This window comes from Anabrus simplex, chromosome 6 (assembly GCF_040414725.1).
Source record: "Anabrus simplex isolate iqAnaSimp1 chromosome 6, ASM4041472v1, whole genome shotgun sequence".
NCBI lineage: Eukaryota > Metazoa > Arthropoda > Insecta > Orthoptera > Tettigoniidae > Anabrus > Anabrus simplex.
The window spans coordinates 292,094,478-292,114,161 of NC_090270.1; the positions used below are offsets into that span (position 1 = coordinate 292,094,478).

The window sequence follows — 19,684 nt, forward strand, 5'->3', positions numbered from 1 at the left end:
ACGTGCTTGACATGACACGGGGTTTTGTTGATACAACAACGAGTGCACAAACAGGCCAACAGATGGCGCTGTACAGCAACACGTCAGTGATGCCGCATGAGACGGGAGTACGGTTTAAAAGGAGCCGTCGTGAGAGAGGGCGTCAGATGTGCCTGCAATCGGGGCATGTCGACGTTACTAGAAAAAGCACTCTTAGTGAAACTTTATTTACTTCATTTTAGTGCAAATATACTCGTGCTTCGCTATGGTATTCTACATTGTATACGGATATAAAAGTAAATTACTGTACATGCAGTGAATACGAATTTTTTAAGTTGTATGTCTCTTAGCGTTATCCAGAAACAGCAGGGGGTGGTTCCCATACGCTGTTTCCAATGTAAAGTGCGAGTTGTGGAGTTGTAACGGTAACGGCAGGCTCACTTGTCTACTGCCATTCACAATCCGGTAGGGAAGTTTTCATAATAATCCCAGGCCCCATTACCTACTGCTCGGTCTCAATCGAGTTGGGGAGTTTTCGTTACGATGGCAGGCCCTTTCCTACTTCCAGATATAGTGCAGTTGTGAAGATTTTATTATAATGGCAGGCACCTTCCCTACTGCCTGTCAAAATTGAGTTGTGCAGTTATCATTATAATGACAGGACTTTTTCTTAATGTTAGTCTTACCGAGTTGGTGAGTTTCCATTTTAACAGTAGGCCACTATGGCTAATGCTAGTCACATTTTAGATGAGTAAGTTTATTGATAATGGAGGCCACACTTGCCTGCTCACAAACACAATCGGTTAGGGGAGTTTTGAACAAAATTGCATTCTCCCTTGACTTTCACTACCACAATGGTAGTCCCTCCTTACTGATGCCAGTTACCCAGGAGTTGGAGAAAGATCCCATTCTTGCTGCCAGTCAAAGTTGATGTGGAGAGTAATGATTACAATAGCAGAAATCCCCCTCCTGAAAGCACTATCGATTTGTAAAATATTAATTATAATGGCAGACACTCACTTCCTACATCGCTAAACTTCGACTTCAATGAATGTGTATTGCACCCGCCCCCTACCTATAAAGTCTCCAGCGATAAATCTACAGGGTTGTTATCTGGGTTATAATTTCAAGTGGACATGATAAATATGAGAATAACTTAGCGGCATAAAGGGTAGGAGAATATGGGTGTCATATAACTAGAATCGAATGAGAACTACGTTTTAAAACATTTTAAAATTCAAAGGGTTTGTTATACTCCCGATGATGATGATGATGATGATGATGATGATAATGATGCAAAAAGATGCAAATATGCATGGCAAATACATGATCGAATTTCACAAAGTGAAACTTTAGATACGTTGAGCATTGTTCAAGTTTTGGGAATAAGACCGAGTAGGCTGTAACCATTCCAGAAGAATCTATTTCATGACTTCATATGTACGAAATATTAAGTATTAATCACTGAAGCTACTCCCCATTTTAATGGGCAAACAAAACCATGGTACTCAAACATAAACAAATCTGAGTGACACCCAATCTAACATTTACAAATTTTCCACTGGAATAAACTTAAGTAATATAACATAAACAAACACCAACTTCAGATGCCTTGGGTCGAAATCGAACCCCAAACATATATATACGAACCCTTCGTACCATTGGTTGACACAATGCCGACCCTAAATGACATCACAATACAATCAACACACAAACACTCAAGGGAAAGGAAATTATATACACAACACAGATGAACGTTAACCACCAGTCCCAACATTTGTGGGTCTGACAGTTGCAGACCCAGAGCCAAACCCAGGATCTTCGACGTTTTCAGGGTTCCTGAAATCCCTACTAATAATTTTAGATTCATGAAAACAAGTAGGAAAAATAACTGGGTTATTTATTTCTGATATTTATTTAGGTCGACTGAGGAAATGAATCAATTAGCACTCCACTCAAGAACAATACTAGAAACCTTTTAAATATCACAGTACGGACCACTATTTCACGGTATGGGGTCGCAAACACACATACAAAATATACACAAAGCACACTCTTAGAGACAAGGCTCAGTTCACTCACCCTCTCGGCCGTAGGAGTGGAAAACAGGACATAACTTTAGGTTGTCAAGGGAGGACCAATTGGTCCCTTTAAATACCACTTTCAAAATCAGTTATCTTCATATACTAATACTCTAATTTCAGTGAGGTGATTCATAATTCATTTCTTATTTCTCAATTCAAAAAGCTTCAAAATGTGTCCACCCACAATCTGACTTCGAAAATTCGCACCGTGAGTCCTGATTTCAATTCCATTCTAGCATTGTCGCCTGATGCATTTTTAAGCAGATTATTTCCTTTCCTCCACCCACTTTCACACAGCTGGCCCGATAGTAACTCAGCAGACACACGAATTTAAATAACAAACACCGGCTTCTATTATTATTATTAATATTATTATTATTCATCTTTAAAATGGGCCTAATCTCTACCTGGTGGGCCTACGTGACTTACATGGTTACTAATCCCTTACTTTACACTAATTTCACGACGATAGAAACTCACACATTAATTACAAACAAACACAATTTGTAACTCCACACAACTCAAAATGTAATTATCGAAAACATACGTTATAGTCGTCCACAATTTAAAAATGGGACTTAACTATATATTGCATTGAAGGTCGTCGCTTTGGTTCTCTGAGTGACTCACTGCAACATTTCTTCTTTTACACAGGGTAACCTACACTAATAATACTTGGCATTCATGATAGGTCAGAAAGCTGAGTACCAGCCCCCTTACACAACCAATCCCAAGAACTAATGATACTCACTATTATATCCAAGTAAACTACATAGAAAAGTAACCCCAAGGGATATTAGCAGTAGTCCGCAAATATAATGAAAAAGGACAACCTTCGCACAAACAAGTTTTCCAATATCTACAAATTAAGTCATTCAGACTTGTTACTAAAATAAATTATGTGCTATGCCTTTGCACATTTACAATTTAACATAAAGGAATCCCTGTCAATTACTTGCAACAGCATTTGAAATGAATTCACCGTACCCCTCACTTCACGCATAAGAGAATGGCAAACTCAGCCTTATTGTCCCTCGATGACACCTCGGTTAGCTACGTGGCGTCCATCCTATTTTAGTGCTGACTCACGTGCATGTTGATAGCTTTAGATTCCATCTGCTGGCTGCGACTGCTACTGCAAACTCCATAGTCAAAGACACTGGAAATCTTCGGTATCTATGGCACAGATACGCACACACTTAATACCCGTTCCGTTCGTCTGCGTCACCGCGCACTAATCGATCCGATCTTTGATTCAGTGTCCCGGAATCCAGTATATTATTGCAGGGTATTTTTCATCGTATCATATAGCTTATTGAGAGCAAGACTCCGCTTTAACCCCTGTATCACTGCTCATTATAGTGATGCTCGTATTATCACCCGTCTCACTTCTTTGTCTGGAGTGACGAAAGTAATAATAACCGTATGAGCTCAACTTATCGTTAAAAAATCGTCGAAATAAATATACCCCTTTTCATAGTTCTCCAAATACACCACGTGAATTAAGTTGTTTCGACTATTCTCTGCATTGACAGTTCACACACAAAGGGAACCGATACCGACACACATCTGTCCATCGCGAGATAAAAACACAGACTGCCCCCGGAATGACGCTTCCGAAACATTATATTAGCTGAGAAGTTTCCCCTTCTCAAATTTCCTATACAACCTATTCTCGATGTTTTTGAGGAGCAATAGTGCGATAATATGGTGACCAGTAATGTTATAATATGGTTAAAATTCACCCGGACAAAATCTGATCGCAGAATTCCCTGTAATGAATAAATAACTCTCTTTAGATTTCGGCTCGCTGTCGGGGTTCCCCCTGACAAGAGGGCGTCAAGACATTTAACACATGACCTCTGTAACTTTCTACTGTTTTGTAATCATCTATTCCCTCTTTTAACAGAATATTATCACCTTAAAGGACACCACATACATTAAATAAATTCACAAATCACGAACAACTCTTTTGAATCGTTGTACAGTGCAGTATTATTAATATCGTTAATTCCTTTAATGTAGAAAACAGAGTTGGCCGAGCTGTTCTAAAAATGGTTCCAAGATTACTCAGCAACACCGTGTGGTGAGGATAACTTTTTCCTCCTTTCCATCAAGGGATTCTCTAGCTCTGTTTGGAAAAATACATTAAAGCCACGCCCGTGGAGTTTCAAGCTTCAAGATCCTGCATGCTTGCTCCCAGACAAAGAAATGCTCGTCCACTTGATCACTAGTACTTGGTTCATGTCCCTGTCGGGTACAATATAGGTCTACATACGAAGTATATGCTTGTTTACAATATTACAAACCTTCATTTACAGATTAACTGCTACTAAACGATACGCCATATCGGCAAACTAATTGTGTCATAAGACGCCTCATTTAACGGCCTAAATGACTGATATTATGATATTTCCTCGTATGCCATCTATTTATGTGTAAAATCGAGTTAGAAACGTTGAATATGGTGATATTTGGGTAATGTTTTCTCACACTGCCTTACATTTGGATACTTTTGTGACAGCTATAATATAGAATTTGGCTCACATATGGATACTGGGTGGACCAATGTTCGTGTAGAAGTAGATGATCCTATCCTTCGTATAAGTGATTCAAACTATGCATTACAGGTGTACAAAGTGCAAAATTACGTACAATCGAGAAATACTCGTAAATACAAATCTAACGTATAAAGAATAGAGATACGATAAAACTTCATAAGACCAAGGCTTTAGACCACACCAAATAAAATCGAGATTGTGCCATTCGTTCTGTGGTACGTCTTACGTTTAGTCGTGAAATACCTCGAAACGAAGGTCTGCACTGACATTAAAATTGCCTCCATTTTCTATAAATTTCGGCGATAAAGAGCGAAATATTTAAAGATATTGGAAACTTTCCGTCATGTACAGGCTAAGACATATAATTTTGGCAAATTTGAATATTCTAGCTAGAGAAAAAGTTTCAGAAATAGTTTTCCATCAAGGTTTGTCGGTTTCCAGTCAGATTGGCCTTGTATATATTGTAGGAGAACCGGGCGAGTTGGCCGTGTGGTCATGGGCACGTGGCTGTGAGCTTGCATCCGGGAGATTGTGGGTTCGAATCCAACTGTCGGCAGCCCTGAAGATGGTTTTCCGTGGTTTCCAATTGTCACACAAGGCTAATGCTGGGGCTATACCTTAATCAAGGCCACGGCGGTTTCCTTCCAACTCCTAGCCCTATACTATCCCATTGTCACCATAAGACCTACCTGTGTTGGTACGACGTAAAAAATATTTTAAAAAGATGTAGGAGAGTAAAATCACTGTTTCGGTTCCCTATAAAACCCAATCCATTCCGGGAATTTGACATAGTATGGACCTAAGTGCCTACATTTTGACAGATGGATGCTAAATATGAAGTTTGGTAAAAATACGAGCGTAGGCCCTATATCCAGTAGCTTTCAAGTTATAAGAACTCATATGAACAAACAAACAAATAAACAGACACTAAAGCTAAAAAGATATGCAGAAACAGATAGCTGAATGAAAGTTTCGCCAAAATAGTCAATGTAGAGACACGCGATCGTTGCGAATTTTTTAATGTAGGTAAAACCCAATGTCATGTCAATCATATGTCAATACCTATCTACCTTCAATATTAAATGAAGTATTGCTTCTTCAAATTGTAAGGGAATTTGGGTCACACTGTAAATAAATGATCTCACCAATCAATCCAGCTGGATGGAATTCAGCGAAATTAAGAATAAGAAAGGTTTATTTCTCTGTAGTTTTACTCAAAGTGTTTATGATATGCAGTATATGGTTTAGGATATGCTAAGGGAAGCGATTGATGATTTTGTTCTCTAAATTACAAGTGAACCAACTATGTTCATACATTCTATCGACATTTGTATTATATCGCAAAATCTTACCTCTTACCGTAAAGACGTCTTAATGGCACCTGTGACCTAGTTTGAGAGACACCTCCTGCACAATATGTTGACAAGGGAGCTTTCTGCCAACCTCTAACGACAGCTATTAATAATACTCCCGAACGTTACTATCTCGTGTCTTTTTTTATGTTCACGAGTTGCATAAATTATAGCCCTACGCGTCAGATGCCCCCACACCTAGCCTACAGAACAGACGACCCTCGACAGAGAATATACGAGAAGCCGATATTGACCTATATAGGACGGGTGATTTACGAGAAAGAAAAATACAGTCTTTGGCCAACGAAATGAGAATTCTTAGATGTATAAGCCCTACTTCAATGGTCTATAGATTTACAACTTATTTGCAATATGATTTTATGTAAAAAGCAAGAATAGTTCAAAAGAATTTTTCTGAAATATGTCACGTGCATGTTAAAATATGTAAAACTCAACATTTTTATAACGAAGTTATATCACTCAGTAATTTTAAATTAGTTTTTCCTTGATTATATCTCGTATGTCTTCAGCAATGAAACGAATCAATTATGTAACTTAAATGAAACATTTATACTGGTGCCCCAGGAGGAATGGTCAATATTCAGCGAAATGTCAGGAACGATTATTTGAAGCAAAAACTCCATACGGACATATGCCTTATTCCGAATAGTTTTCGAGGTAGAACACATTTAATGTACATTTGTTTTTGGGCTAGTGGCGAGCACGTATGTGACTTACCCACCCAACTTCTTTGACGTTTTGAAATGGATACAAGATATCCGCATGTAACGTTCTCCATACATGTGTTCGTGGGACATGGATACGTGCAGAAAGTCGCCGTGTGCCCGTAGTATAACTACGCTGCACCATTTCAACAATGTGTTGCTGCTTCTGCACAGGTTCACAGGTTGTTGAACTACACCTTCAGAAGAAAAATGGGAACTTGGAAGAATACCTGTTTGACGCAATGTCCTGAAAACTCTGGTTAAACACTTTACGATCAGGACTTCGACTTGTCGGAGGGCGTGGACTGTATTCCTCAACATCAGCAGGAAAACTACCATCGCGGCAGGAAGATATCCCGAGCAAAGGGGTCAAAAGTAACGTGGTAGGTTGAGCTAGAATAAAATGTCAAAGAAATTGGGTGGGTAAGACATATATGTGCTCGCCACTGGCCCAAAAACAAATGTACATGAATGTATTGTTTGGAGATCAGGAGAATGCACATGCCCGGTGAGGCACGAGGCGAAGGGGTTTTCGCCAGCAGAGCCAGTGAAGTAATCGTTACCATAGCAACCCCACAACTACCCAGGCGACTTTATATTATGTTCTACTGGCTGCTCTTCGCTCTTGTCTGTTGTAACCCAGCTGTGTCTGCATTCATTGCTGTTGCGTTGTTCTGAGTTCGTTCATGTTCCTTTCTCACTCGTTTATCATTTATCCGTTGCTATTGTTGTTGCTGTTCATTCTTTCATAGATGTTGAAAACCCTATGATTACTGTGTCTCCGTGCACGCTACATTTTCTATTTTTTCCTCAGTCCTGTACTTAATGTCATTTATTCATTCTCAAACAGTTCATTCAATTAACTCCGTCGTTCACATTTTCGCACAGTGTTCAAAGCGTTTTTCTGAGCACCATATTGATAACCCTTATACTAACCTACTGCAATAATGTGCACTTATTTGTTTGAAGATTAGTCATAAAATAATGAAATGTTGTATGACTTTTAGTGCCGGGATATCCCAGGACGGGTTCGGCTCGCCAGGTGCAGGTCTTTCTATTTGATTCCTGTAGGCGACCTGCGCTTCGTGATGAGGATGAAATGATGATGAAGACAACACATACACCCATCCCCCGTGCCATTGGAATTAACCAATTAAGGTTAAAATCCCCGACCCGGCCGGGAATCGAACCCGGGGCCCTCTGAACCTACGGCCAGAACGCTGACCGTTCAGCCAACAAGTCGGACTAAGATTAGTGATAGAAAGTGGAAACTTGATTATTCTCAAAGTGTGTATGTCGTAGACTTAATACATTGTAAAGTGATACTTACCAACTATGTTATTAATACGTGTAATTCAGAATTAATTTATTTGATTTGTTAAATGTAGAAGGTGGGAGGTTTTCCGTAGTGGATACCATTTGCATGTAAATGTGCAGCATTTGGAAATTATGTTCTAATTACGGACTAATAAAATGTATTAAGAAAAGGAACTTTGTTTTACCATGTACTTTTATTTTTGTCATGTACTATTGTTCAAGTGTTATTGGGGAACTTTCTAGTGATAGGTATATTTCTTTAAGATGCATTATTATTGTATGCTTGTTTCTAACAAATGCATGTATTGCTGTATGTATTGGTGAAATGCTTAGGTGTGGATATATTATCATAGGTAGAAAACAGCTGGTTGATTTCAAGTCAGTGGGAAGGTATACAACTCAAGTGCAGTTCTCTACCCCTATTAGTCGTTTTATCCCGATTAAGGTGACCACAACACGGCCTGATGTACTCGTCCTGGGAGAAAAGAAAGAATTATCATGCCTTATTAAAATTAGAGAGATTGATTTTGATCAAATTTCCGAACATTTATTATTATTATTATTATTATTATTATTATTATTATTATTATTTACACCGGGCGAGTATGCCATACGGTTAGGGGCGCGCAGCTGTGAGCTTGCGTCCGGGAGATAATGGGTTCGAGCCCCACTGTCGGCAGCCATGGATATGGTTTTCCGTGGTTTCCCATTTTCGCACCTTATTTAAGGCCACGGCCGATTCCTTCCCACTCGTAGACCTTTCCTATCCCGTCGTCGCCATAATACCTATCTCTGTCGGTGCAACGTAAAACAAATTGTAAACAAAAGATAAATAAAATATTATTTTCAAATACGTGGATTATGGCGGTGTTCAGCAAATTCACAGAGTCTTGCAGACTGAACTCTGAGAGCCATAGCGGTCTATAATTATGAAGTATCTACTTTGTTATTATTATGATTATTATTCATATCTCAAGAGAAGTTTCAATATAGGTATAGCCGCAATGTCTACGGAATTTCATTACATATGTTAAATCACAAAAGGGAAAATAATTATATGAAGCATTTTTCATACCCTTTCATTTCATATCATTAAACAACCTGACTGAAATAAATTAAAAAGTATTACACTATATATTTATTCCCATATATTATAATATGTCCGCCTCTGTGGTGTAGTGGTTAGTGTGATTAGCTGCCACCCTCGGAGGCCCGGGTCCGATTCACGGCTCTCCCACGAAATTTGAAAAGTGGTACCGAGGACTGGAACGGGGTCCACTCAACCTCGGGAGATCAAATGAGTATAGAGGGTTTCGATTCTCACTTCAGCCATCCCCGAAGTGGTTTTCCGTGCTTTTCCCACCTCTCCTCCAGGCAAACGCCGGAATTGTATCTAACTTAAGGCCACGGCCGCTTCCTTCCCCCCTCCTTGTCTACACCTTCCAATTATCCCAGCCCCACGCAAGGCCCCTGTTCAGCGTAGGAGGTGAGGCCGCCTGGGTCGGTACTGGTCCTTCTTCCCAGTTGTATCTCCGACCCCAAGTCTCATGCTCCAGGACACTGCCCTTGAGGCGGTAGAGGTGGGTTCCCTCGCTGAGTCCGAGGGAAAAACCTAACCCGGAGGGTAAATGGATTAAGAAAGATAGAAAGAAGGAAAGAAAGAAAGAAGTATAATATCATATAAGCCTATCTCATATACGATAGTGATTTTTATTAAATTATAATGGATTCATTATTATTGTAGGTGAATATTACGCTAAAGAGATGAAAACGAGTTGATTTCTTAACGGACGAGTGTTACGCCGAAGATAATGAGACAACAGTGAAATTCAAAAACAACGTAAATAAAAATACTGGAACTCGAAATGTCTATCTACCTGTTTCACCATACATTTGGTAACCGTTCTACGAATGTTTAAGACTGTCTCTTCTCATTAACGTAATTCTTGTAGGGCTTACAGATCTTTCACATTTTTTCAGTTACAATAATGTTGCAGAATTTTCCAAAACTGATTTATAAATATTGTGTACATCTTGTTATACTACTTCCCTTAATAAGATCTACAGTATAAGCAACATGGCGCACACTCATGTACTACAGTCAATAACTTCTTGGACTGACGCCTACAAAGTAGTAAAGTAGGCAATGCACTGTTCACCTATGTACGTACTGCAGTCAATATTTTCGTGGACAGGCGCTAATAGTTCATGGATCACATAGTATTTTATCCTGTGTTCTCGCGTCTTTTTTCCCGTCGTGGTGATTCGGGTGATCCAGACGATTTCGACTTGATCATCTCAAACGTTTCGCTAGCAGATTTACCTAATTTTCGGCAGAACTTGAAATTTTCTCGTTGCTCAAACTACGACAATCTCAAGTTCTGCCTCTGACATGCAACTACTACTATATACATGCAACTATCTCTTGCTTGGACTAGCCAGGAACTGTCACATTAACATCCTATGGTGGAAACTCTCCGCTATACATCACCATGGCGACACTAGACGGCCAGTCCACGAAGTTAATGATTCTACTACGTATATGACATCTCTGAGTCATTAAGACAATAACATTTTTATATATTCTTCTTTTTATACCGCTTTTCCCGCACTTGTGTGGTTGCGGATGCGAACTGTGGATTTGGCCATGTTTTACGACCGGATGCCCTTCCTCGCGCCAACCTTATATGGAGGGATGTAATCACTATTGCGTGCTTTTGTGGTGGTTGGTAGTGTAGTATGTTGTACAAATATGAAGAGGAAAGTGTTGGGACAAACACAAACAACCAGTTCCCGGGCAGTAAGAATTAATCAGAGGCGATGAAAATCCCCGACCCAGCCAGGACTCTAACCCGGGACCGTCTGATAATATTATCATCACTCTTTCATAAAGGCATTGTTTTGCATATGTTTTGCAAGTGCAATTTCAGTATCATTTATGACTACGGTTTGGAAGCTGCATAGAGGTGGAAACTGGTAACTTTTGAGCACAAATAGTGCATCTGGAGGCTGTGAAATCTGTTTCTTATAGGGTTAACATCAGCGCCTGATTCATTGAATACTGTAATGAAGAACCTTATTTCTTATCTTACCTAGAAGGCCTCATTATAGCTCCGCCATCGGCTTTTCCGGTTAGTAACTTTCCTTGACAAATTTCAACACTCACATACTGTACATGATCCTTACCAGGTTAATGAAGATACCCTTCAATCATTTAAAAGCAGAAATGACAATTTCATCTGAGGGAATTAATGTACGTGTGTTAATGGGGAAAATACTGAAGCAAGAATTTCTAGCCTAACGAGGCTATTGAAGCAAGTCTCCAAAGGTTAACCAGATGAAAATAGTTTAAGAAAGGAGAAAGAAGAGCAGCACCGGGATCTAGAAGAGGATGAAGACGGTAGAATAAAAGGCATTAAGCTGACGTAAGCAGAACAGAACTGCTGTTTCAACATTCTCTGTGTGCAGAGACCACTCAGCAGTTCTTTGTGCTACCTTAAATCTTGTTACAACCCCACAATATTTTAAAATCCTTTTACTTACCCTGAGATGAAATAATTAATATTCCAGAAAAATATTCAACGTCACTTGGAATCAGTACAGAAAATCTTGTTTCCTTCTCAAGTGGTTGGCTTCTAATAAAACTTTAAAGGCTTTATCCTACCTGTTTAACCTGCCTTCATGTTCAATTAAATCAGGAATACTGAAACTATATCTAAGCAAGGAAAGAGAAAAGATTGCAACAACTATCGAGCTATTTGACTGAGATAAGATGTTGGTAGGTACTTTCTAAGGGAGGGTGCGATCAATGGTGCAGACTTAGTTTACTGAAAACGAATGTAATTTCAGAGCTCAGAGGGGCCATTAAGAACGAATTTTCAGTTTGCGTCAGTAAAAGCAAAATTCTACGAGTCAGTTATACAAAAGAACCTTATTAATCCGGACACCATTATAACAGACTTCGCTTAATCCCGACAGCGGCTTAATAATAATAATAATAATAATAATAATAATAATAATAATAATAATAATAATAATAATAATAATAATAATAATAATAATAATAATAATAATAATAATAATAATAATAATAATAACTCAGCCTCGGGAGGTCAACTGAGTAGAGGTGGGTTCGATTCCCACCTCAGCCATCCTGGAAGTGGTTTTCCGTGGTTTTCCACTTCTCCTCCAGGCAAATGCCGGGATGGTACCTAACTTAAGGCCACGGCCGCTTCCTTCCCTCTTCCTTGCCTGTCCCATCCAATCTTCCCATCCCTCCACAAGGCCCCTGCTCAGCATTCAGGTGAGGCCGCCTGGGCGAGGTACTGGTCATCCTCCCCAGTTGTATCCCCGACCCAGAGTCTGAAGCTCCAGGACACTGCCCTTGAGGCGGTAGATGTGGGATCCCTCGCTGAGTCCGAGGGAAAAACCGATCCTGGAGGGAAAACAGATTAATAATAATAATAATAATAATAATAATAATAATAATAATAATAATAATAATGCAATTGCAGTATAAAGCTGAGTTACGAGTGCAGGAAGCTGTGAAACGGATTAATATGATCAAGATGAATCAGGTGATATTATCAACTCTTAGCCAAAAATTTGTGAAATTAAGGATCATCTAAAAATTGTCATTAATTACGTTGAAGACAACAACGCTGGAAACATATCTGCATATTACGAATATTTGAGGCATCTGCGCGAGTTAATTATTAAATATATTAATGTCAAAGGAAGAAAACGAAAGATGAGCAGTTTCTTCAAACCAGTAAGCGTGTCAAGTGTGGTCATTGAAGGTGTGCCTTGACTGCCATATTCTAATTCTGTACTATATAGTTATGCCGTATTTTGTATGGCCTAATTCTGTATTGCATTATATCTTGTATATACTAAATACATTTGTATTCCTTAAATTTAAAATACTGTTCTGTACAGGTTCTTATTACTGAACTGAGTGTTTAGATATTTACCTTGGCTGATTTCATAACTTATTTTGTTAGTCGGGACTTTCGTTAAGGGGCTGCCTTGCTGAGGCGGTAAAGTTGTGCTCGGTTCGCCCGGAAGGACGTGAGTTCGAATCCCCGTCAGGAAGTCGTAAAATTTAAGAAACGATATTTCCACTTCTGTAGGTGCATGTGGCCCTGAGGTTCACTCAGCCTACACCAAAAATGAGTACTAGGTTAATTCCTGGGGGAAAACGCGGCCGGGCGTAGAGCTAACCACTCTACCGCGGTTAACAATGGTGGAAGCCCTACACCTTCCAATCCTCGAAGGGCCTTCATGGCCTGTACGGAGGTGTCTTTGTCTTTGTTGGACTTTCGTTAATTCGGACAACCTAGAGCCTCAATTAATCTTGATTAATGAGATTCTACTTCGCTTATCTTTTTTAAATCTAGATCTCTTCCTCAAGAAAATACTGACGAACGGGCTAAACCGAGACGAGCAACCGACTGCCATGTTCTAATTCTCTACTACATAGTTATGCCGTATTTTGTATGGCCTAATACTGTATTGCATTATATCTCGTATATACTAAATACATTTGTATTCCTTAAATTTAAAATACTGTTCTGTACAGGTTCTTATTACTGAACTGAGTGTTTAAATATTTACCTTGGCTGATTTCATAAATATTTTGTTAGTCGGGACTTTCGTTAAGGGGCTGCCTGGCCGAGGCGGTAAAGGCGTACTCGGTAGCTTATTACAGACAATCAAAGGCGGTTTTGCTGGCTATCAGGCCACAGGGAAAAGTCATGGTAGAATGAGTTCTTGGTACCAAGTAGGTACAGGGATTAGACAAGGATTTTCTTTTGCTCCTAAGATATGTCTTGTTTGTGTTCAATTTTAGGTCCTCCCTGATGTTGTGTGTACAGAGATGACTCTCAATCGCTACCTGTTAACCGCGAGCGCTTCATCAAATAAGCTCGAGGACATAAATGAAGGTCTTCCTCCATATGCTCAACGGTGGGAGGGGTCGGTGTGTCTATCTTCTGGTGGGGAGCCAATTGCAAAGCCACACGAAGTATGCGATATCAGCGTTTTCGTAGAATGTGGCCAGATAATATGAATCGGCATCGTGTGACCTGGTAGCTTAGGTAAGCAAATTCCTCATAGTTACGTGGTCAGTGTACAGCACTTTCAGGATCCCTCGACGATCCGAAATGAAAGCCACATTAGGTACAATACAATGGTATTTATAAGTGCTCGATGAAAACTACAAGATATAAAGAGAGATAAACATGTAAGCATCTTCATGGCCGTTATATTCAAGATCGTACTAAGTGGTCTAACGGTTCATCTAGCGATACGGATGATTAACTGTATATTCCGAGCATGCGTGAAACGTATCACTCCATATCATTCCGAGCGTATGTTAGTCGTATGTTTCCATGAGGTAATAATTTGTAAACTTGAAATCTAAGAACTGTTGCACAGCTCAATCCTACTTGAATTTCGCTTTCCAAACATGCCAAACACAGTATTTAATTTTCTGTCCTAATTGTCCTATGTCTACCACAATGGTACCTCTAGGATGGGTGTACGATTGTCTATTCAATAACGTACATATAATAACACGGAATTTATATTCAGAATTCAAAAGTACCGGACGAGTTGGCCATGTGGTTAGGGGCGCACAGCTGTGAGCTTGCATCCGGAAGGTAGTGGGTACGAACCCCACTGTCGGCAGCCCTGAAGATGGTTTTCCGTGGTTCCCATTTTCACACCAGGCAAATGCTTGGACTTGCCTTAATTAAGACCACGGCCACTTCCTTCCCACTCCTGGGCCTTTCCTGTTCCGTCGTCGCCATAAAACCTATCTATGTCTGTGCGACGTAAAAAAATGCAAAAAGAAAAGAAAAAAGAAGTCAAAAGTCAATTCAGAAGCAATAAAGTCATTCTCACGTATTCGAGACACTCGCTTGATATTCCCTCCAAGGTTTGTAGCATTAACCCATTGACGCCGACAAACGGAACAGTTCTGTACGTCGGCATTTTTAACCGAAATCCGACACACGAAACGACTCGCTCGCTAACAAGTTTTCATCACGGTTACTAGACTAGACGGAAGGGGTCACGTGCAGGGTCCGTTTGGCTGGTGACGTCATCTGGCCCCCACTGCCGGGCTTACAGTGAACACGACCCATTGTAATTGTGCGTTTCTGTTAATGATTTGCTTGTTTTTATTTAACGACGTGCTTAATATTGTACCGGTAAAAGAGCCCGACTCTCACATTATATTTTAAAGTAAGCAAGTATATAGTTCTCAGGGCAAAAACTGGGTGACTAGTAGATGGGGCTCGGTACAGGAGGTAGGGTCCTATCTACAAGAAAACTTTGACTTTGACTGAACATGAGTTTATTCATATAAGACATGAACCTCCAGGTAGGTATAAGTTGTCTTCCACATAGTCCTATAATATGGCTCGGATTCTCCAATTCACCAAGACGGGCAGGTTGGATCACGCTCCAGAAGATTCCAGGGACTCCGTACAGAAGCGGCTGGACTGTCTGGGTTGGTAGAAGGTAGAGATGCCTCGAACTTTCGAGGCCCAGGTTGAACTCCGATGATCCTGGTGATGTTGCAGATAATCATTTACTACCTCAGTCCAATGTGACTGAGAGGGTTGATGTCTCCAAGGTCACTCGCAGTACTGATAAATCTGAGTTCATAAAAACCTTGGGTGATTAACCTATTAGCGAAGTCGCTGTTTATTATTCATCAAGACTTTCAAAATTTAACATTCGTAAAAATTATATATCTCTGTATACGTGGAAAATAATTTCAGAGTTCACCACTAGCAAAAGTCTTCGTCTCTGAATAAATACTAGCAAAAAAAACGCAAGTCCCTTCTCATGAAACTATGACCAAATTTTAAGTTCACCACTGGCGAAGGTACAAGTCTTTGAATGAACACGGACGAAAAACATAAGTCCATCCACATGAAAATCTGTATAGATTTAAAGTTCATCACTGACGAAATTTATAAAGTTTTGAATCAACACTGGCGAATGTACAAGTCTTTGAGTGAACATGGACGAAAAACACAAGTCCATCCACATTAATAAATTTATAGTCTATCACTGGCGAAATTTATAAGTCTTTGAATCAACACTGGCGAATGTACAATTCTTTGAGTGAACATGTACGAAAAACACAAGTCCATCCACATGAATAAATTTACAGTCTGTCACTGGCAAGGTATCCAAGTCTTTGAATAAACACAGGTGAAATCCTAAATTTATGTTTTAAAGACGTTGAATGAAGTTAGAGTTCATCACCCGCAAAGTTTATAAGTCTTTGAACCAGTACCGGCAAAATCACAAATTTATGCTTACGGGAACTTTGAGCACATTCAGTGATCATCACTAGCAAAGTTTGTAAATCACTGTTTATTAGAGGAATGAATCTCTTAACACTCGCAAGTACTGCAGGTTCAATTTATGAAGAATTCGTTCTTTAACATACGTAAATAATACAAGTCCATTTCATAAATAATTGGAAAAATTCCAGTCTCGAACACCCGTAAATATTGTAAGTTCAATTATGAAGACTTAGAAAATGTTCTTTAACACTCGAAATAATGCAAGTCCACTTGAGAATACTTGGAAGAATTCGTCCTCCCACACTCGAAGAAAATACAAGTTCACTTTATGAATACGTAGAAAATTACAGAGTTCCTCGTCGGGACTTTCACTACACGACTATAGTAGCAGCGAGAGTGTCCACGCTGACTACTGAGCAGTAACTGAGTGAACAGGCTACAGTGGGCCCTCCTTTTATTCGAGCCGGGACGTCTACGTCACAATACGGCTTGACTGAATATCTCCTGAATCCCTCGATGGATTTACTTGAAATTTGAGCATTGTGACGTTCAGGTGATCCCAAACAAGATGACATATCGCTCAAGCCGCTAGCATAATTATTACGGGAGTTATAAAATTTTCCCCGTCGAATAATCTGGAAGATGTGACGTGGAATCTAGAATATACGAGTCCAGGCTGGGAACACGTGGTGTGACGGGCGGGCGGTCTAGCTAGCCCCTGTGGCCACGTCACAGCTCACAGCTGTCCTTCACTCGGTTGCTTGCCCCGCTGACGGTAAACAAACCACGCGTGCTCAGAACATTACGCGTGATGATTAAATGTCATTATACTCAAAAAATACTCATGTACAGGTGTAACCGGTACAATGTTTTTCAATTTTTTCAAATATAATTGCCAGTTATGTGTAGATGATTATGTTGTAATTTATTTAACTATTTTTCAGAACATTACAAGTAATATGACATCACTCTGCTTAAAACGAACTATTCCGGTAGATTTCTCAGTACTAAATAATCTTCACCTCGCAAATAAAGTATTTACATTTCGGTTTTCGTATTTTCTGTCCATCCAGTGATTTTAGAACGATTTCATGTGTAGTTTTTTTTGCTAGGGACTTTACGTCGCACCGACACAGATAGGTCTTATGGCGACGATGGGATAGGAAAGGCCTAGGAGTTGGAAGGAAGCGGCCGTGGCCTTAATTAAGGTACAGCCCCAGCATTTGCCTGGTGTGAAAATGGGGAAACCATGGAAAACCATTTTCAGGGCTGCCGATTGTGGGATTCGAACCTACTATCTCCCGGATGCAGTTTTATTTTTAAAACTAGTTACTAAAATTAAAGAAATATGACCAATCGCACGGGATGCTTTTCACCGTAGTTTTGGTGGATTGTTGATGTTACGTAGTAAGTAAACACCTAATATTATATTTATGCATAAGTATTCATTTATAAATATGTATTGGCCGGTGGAATGTTGGTAAAAGGCCCCTAAGGAAACGTCTACCTCTTCCACCATATCAGGGGTCACTCTGTCCGACTCGTTGGCTGAATTGTCAGCGTACTGCCCTTCGGTTTAGAGGGTCCCGGGTCCGTTTCCAGGCCGGGTCGGGGATTTTTAACCTTCATTGGTTAATTCCAATGGCCCGGGGACTGGGTGTTTGTGTTGTCCCCAACATTCCTGCAACTCACACACCACACATAACACTATCCTCCACCACAATAACACGCAGTTTCCTACACATGGCAGATGCCGCCCACCCTTATCGGAGGGTCTGCCTTACAAGGGCTGCACTCGGCTAGAAATAACCACACGAAATTATTATTATTATTATTATTATTATTATTATTATTATTATTATTATTATTATTATTATTATTATTATTATTATTATTATTATTATTATTATTATTATTATTATTATTATTATAGGGGTCACTCTTTTGGGGGAAGGAGACTTTTATAGGCTTAGGCAATATAGATCTGTGGTACGGAGAAAACCCTCACAGTCAGAAAATACGATCAAAAGATCGATATTTAACAACGCCTAATAAATACTCCTAATTATTATGTCGGTAGTAAAACTGTGTACTGTACCTGTCCCGGGCGTCGACAGAGTACTAAGTATAAAATCCTGCTTCACAAATTGTCACGGATGGAGATCTTATTGATGAAGAACTTCGAAGAATCAAACCCGGGGATTGAAGTCCCATCCTTCCTACTTTCATTTAAAGCAACAGCTACGCTCGAGAGCGTACGGGTCAAGGTTCTGTCCGATGAAAATAAAGTGGTCATGTAACATAAATATCTTGAAAGTAGGGCACTATAGCAAGAGGAATACAGTAACGTGAGAAATTATAAGAATGGATTTTTACCAAATTCTATTCACTGAGAGATCATTGGTGAAATATTTTATACAATCATGAGGTACCAAATAATTGCCTATGTGGAAATGCTTAAGATTAACTACACTTAACTTACCGGGTGGGTAATGGCATTTAATGTCTTTACGTGTTCGTCATACACTCTCGAATCGCACTCTGGCATTCTCAAGCCGAAACCACTCAACAGCGCATATATTACAAATTCACTGCCAAATATTAGGAATTTTTACCTTTCACTTGATACGATATCATTTGGATATCCACTGTATTGTGAAAGAACGACATAAGTTACGTGGTGGCATCTCTACTGGTTTTTATGTCGTGATTTTTAGAATTATTTGATGAGTACATTCCAGCTACATCAAGAAATTACCTAGTCATGAAAATCCTGCTATTGCCTATCATTAATGGTTCCAATAACATCACATTACACATTACCACGCTACTGAATATACGTGTATCTCCGGGGTATCAAATTTACTACTAATATACAATGCGGGCATACCAACGCTGGCGAGCCTGTAACTCTAAAACAAAAGTTCATATAATTACAAAAGGCACAAACAATAAAATACATACAGTAATATAGTGGAGCATTTTCCCTGTAAACAAGACAATCAAATACACGTCAATGTTATCCAGAATCTGTGACCTCACAAAGGTCTTCTGGTATCGATTCAAGGACTTCGACTGACCACGCCACCTTGACTCGAGGTGCTAGCTGAAATCGCCTAATTACGAATTTATTTTAAAACTCTAATTGGAGGGCGTGCATCACATACCGGATTATTCAACACAAAGCCTTCCGATAGTAGAGACAAATTACTACGCAAGCGAATATTTTATGTACTGTGGTTTTAAAAGGGCTAAACTATATCTGCAGGTCAGAAGCACCACATGCTTGGGGACAAAGCCTTTAAAAAAACACAACAACTGAAAGGTCTAGAGCCTCAC

The 19,684-nt window shown here is 39.6% G+C and overlaps 1 protein-coding gene across 1 annotated transcript in view; it reads left to right on the forward strand.

Moving 5' to 3' along the window:
- The window catches only part of LOC136875988 (probable G-protein coupled receptor Mth-like 3), a 230,227-nt gene that overhangs the window by 9,574 nt on the left and 200,969 nt on the right, over window positions 1-19,684 (forward strand). The window contains exon 3 of the mRNA XM_068228290.1: window positions 13,870-13,985. Coding sequence (XP_068084391.1) covers window positions 13,870-13,985 — 116 coding nt within the window. The remainder of the gene's footprint in view (window positions 1-13,869; window positions 13,986-19,684) is intronic.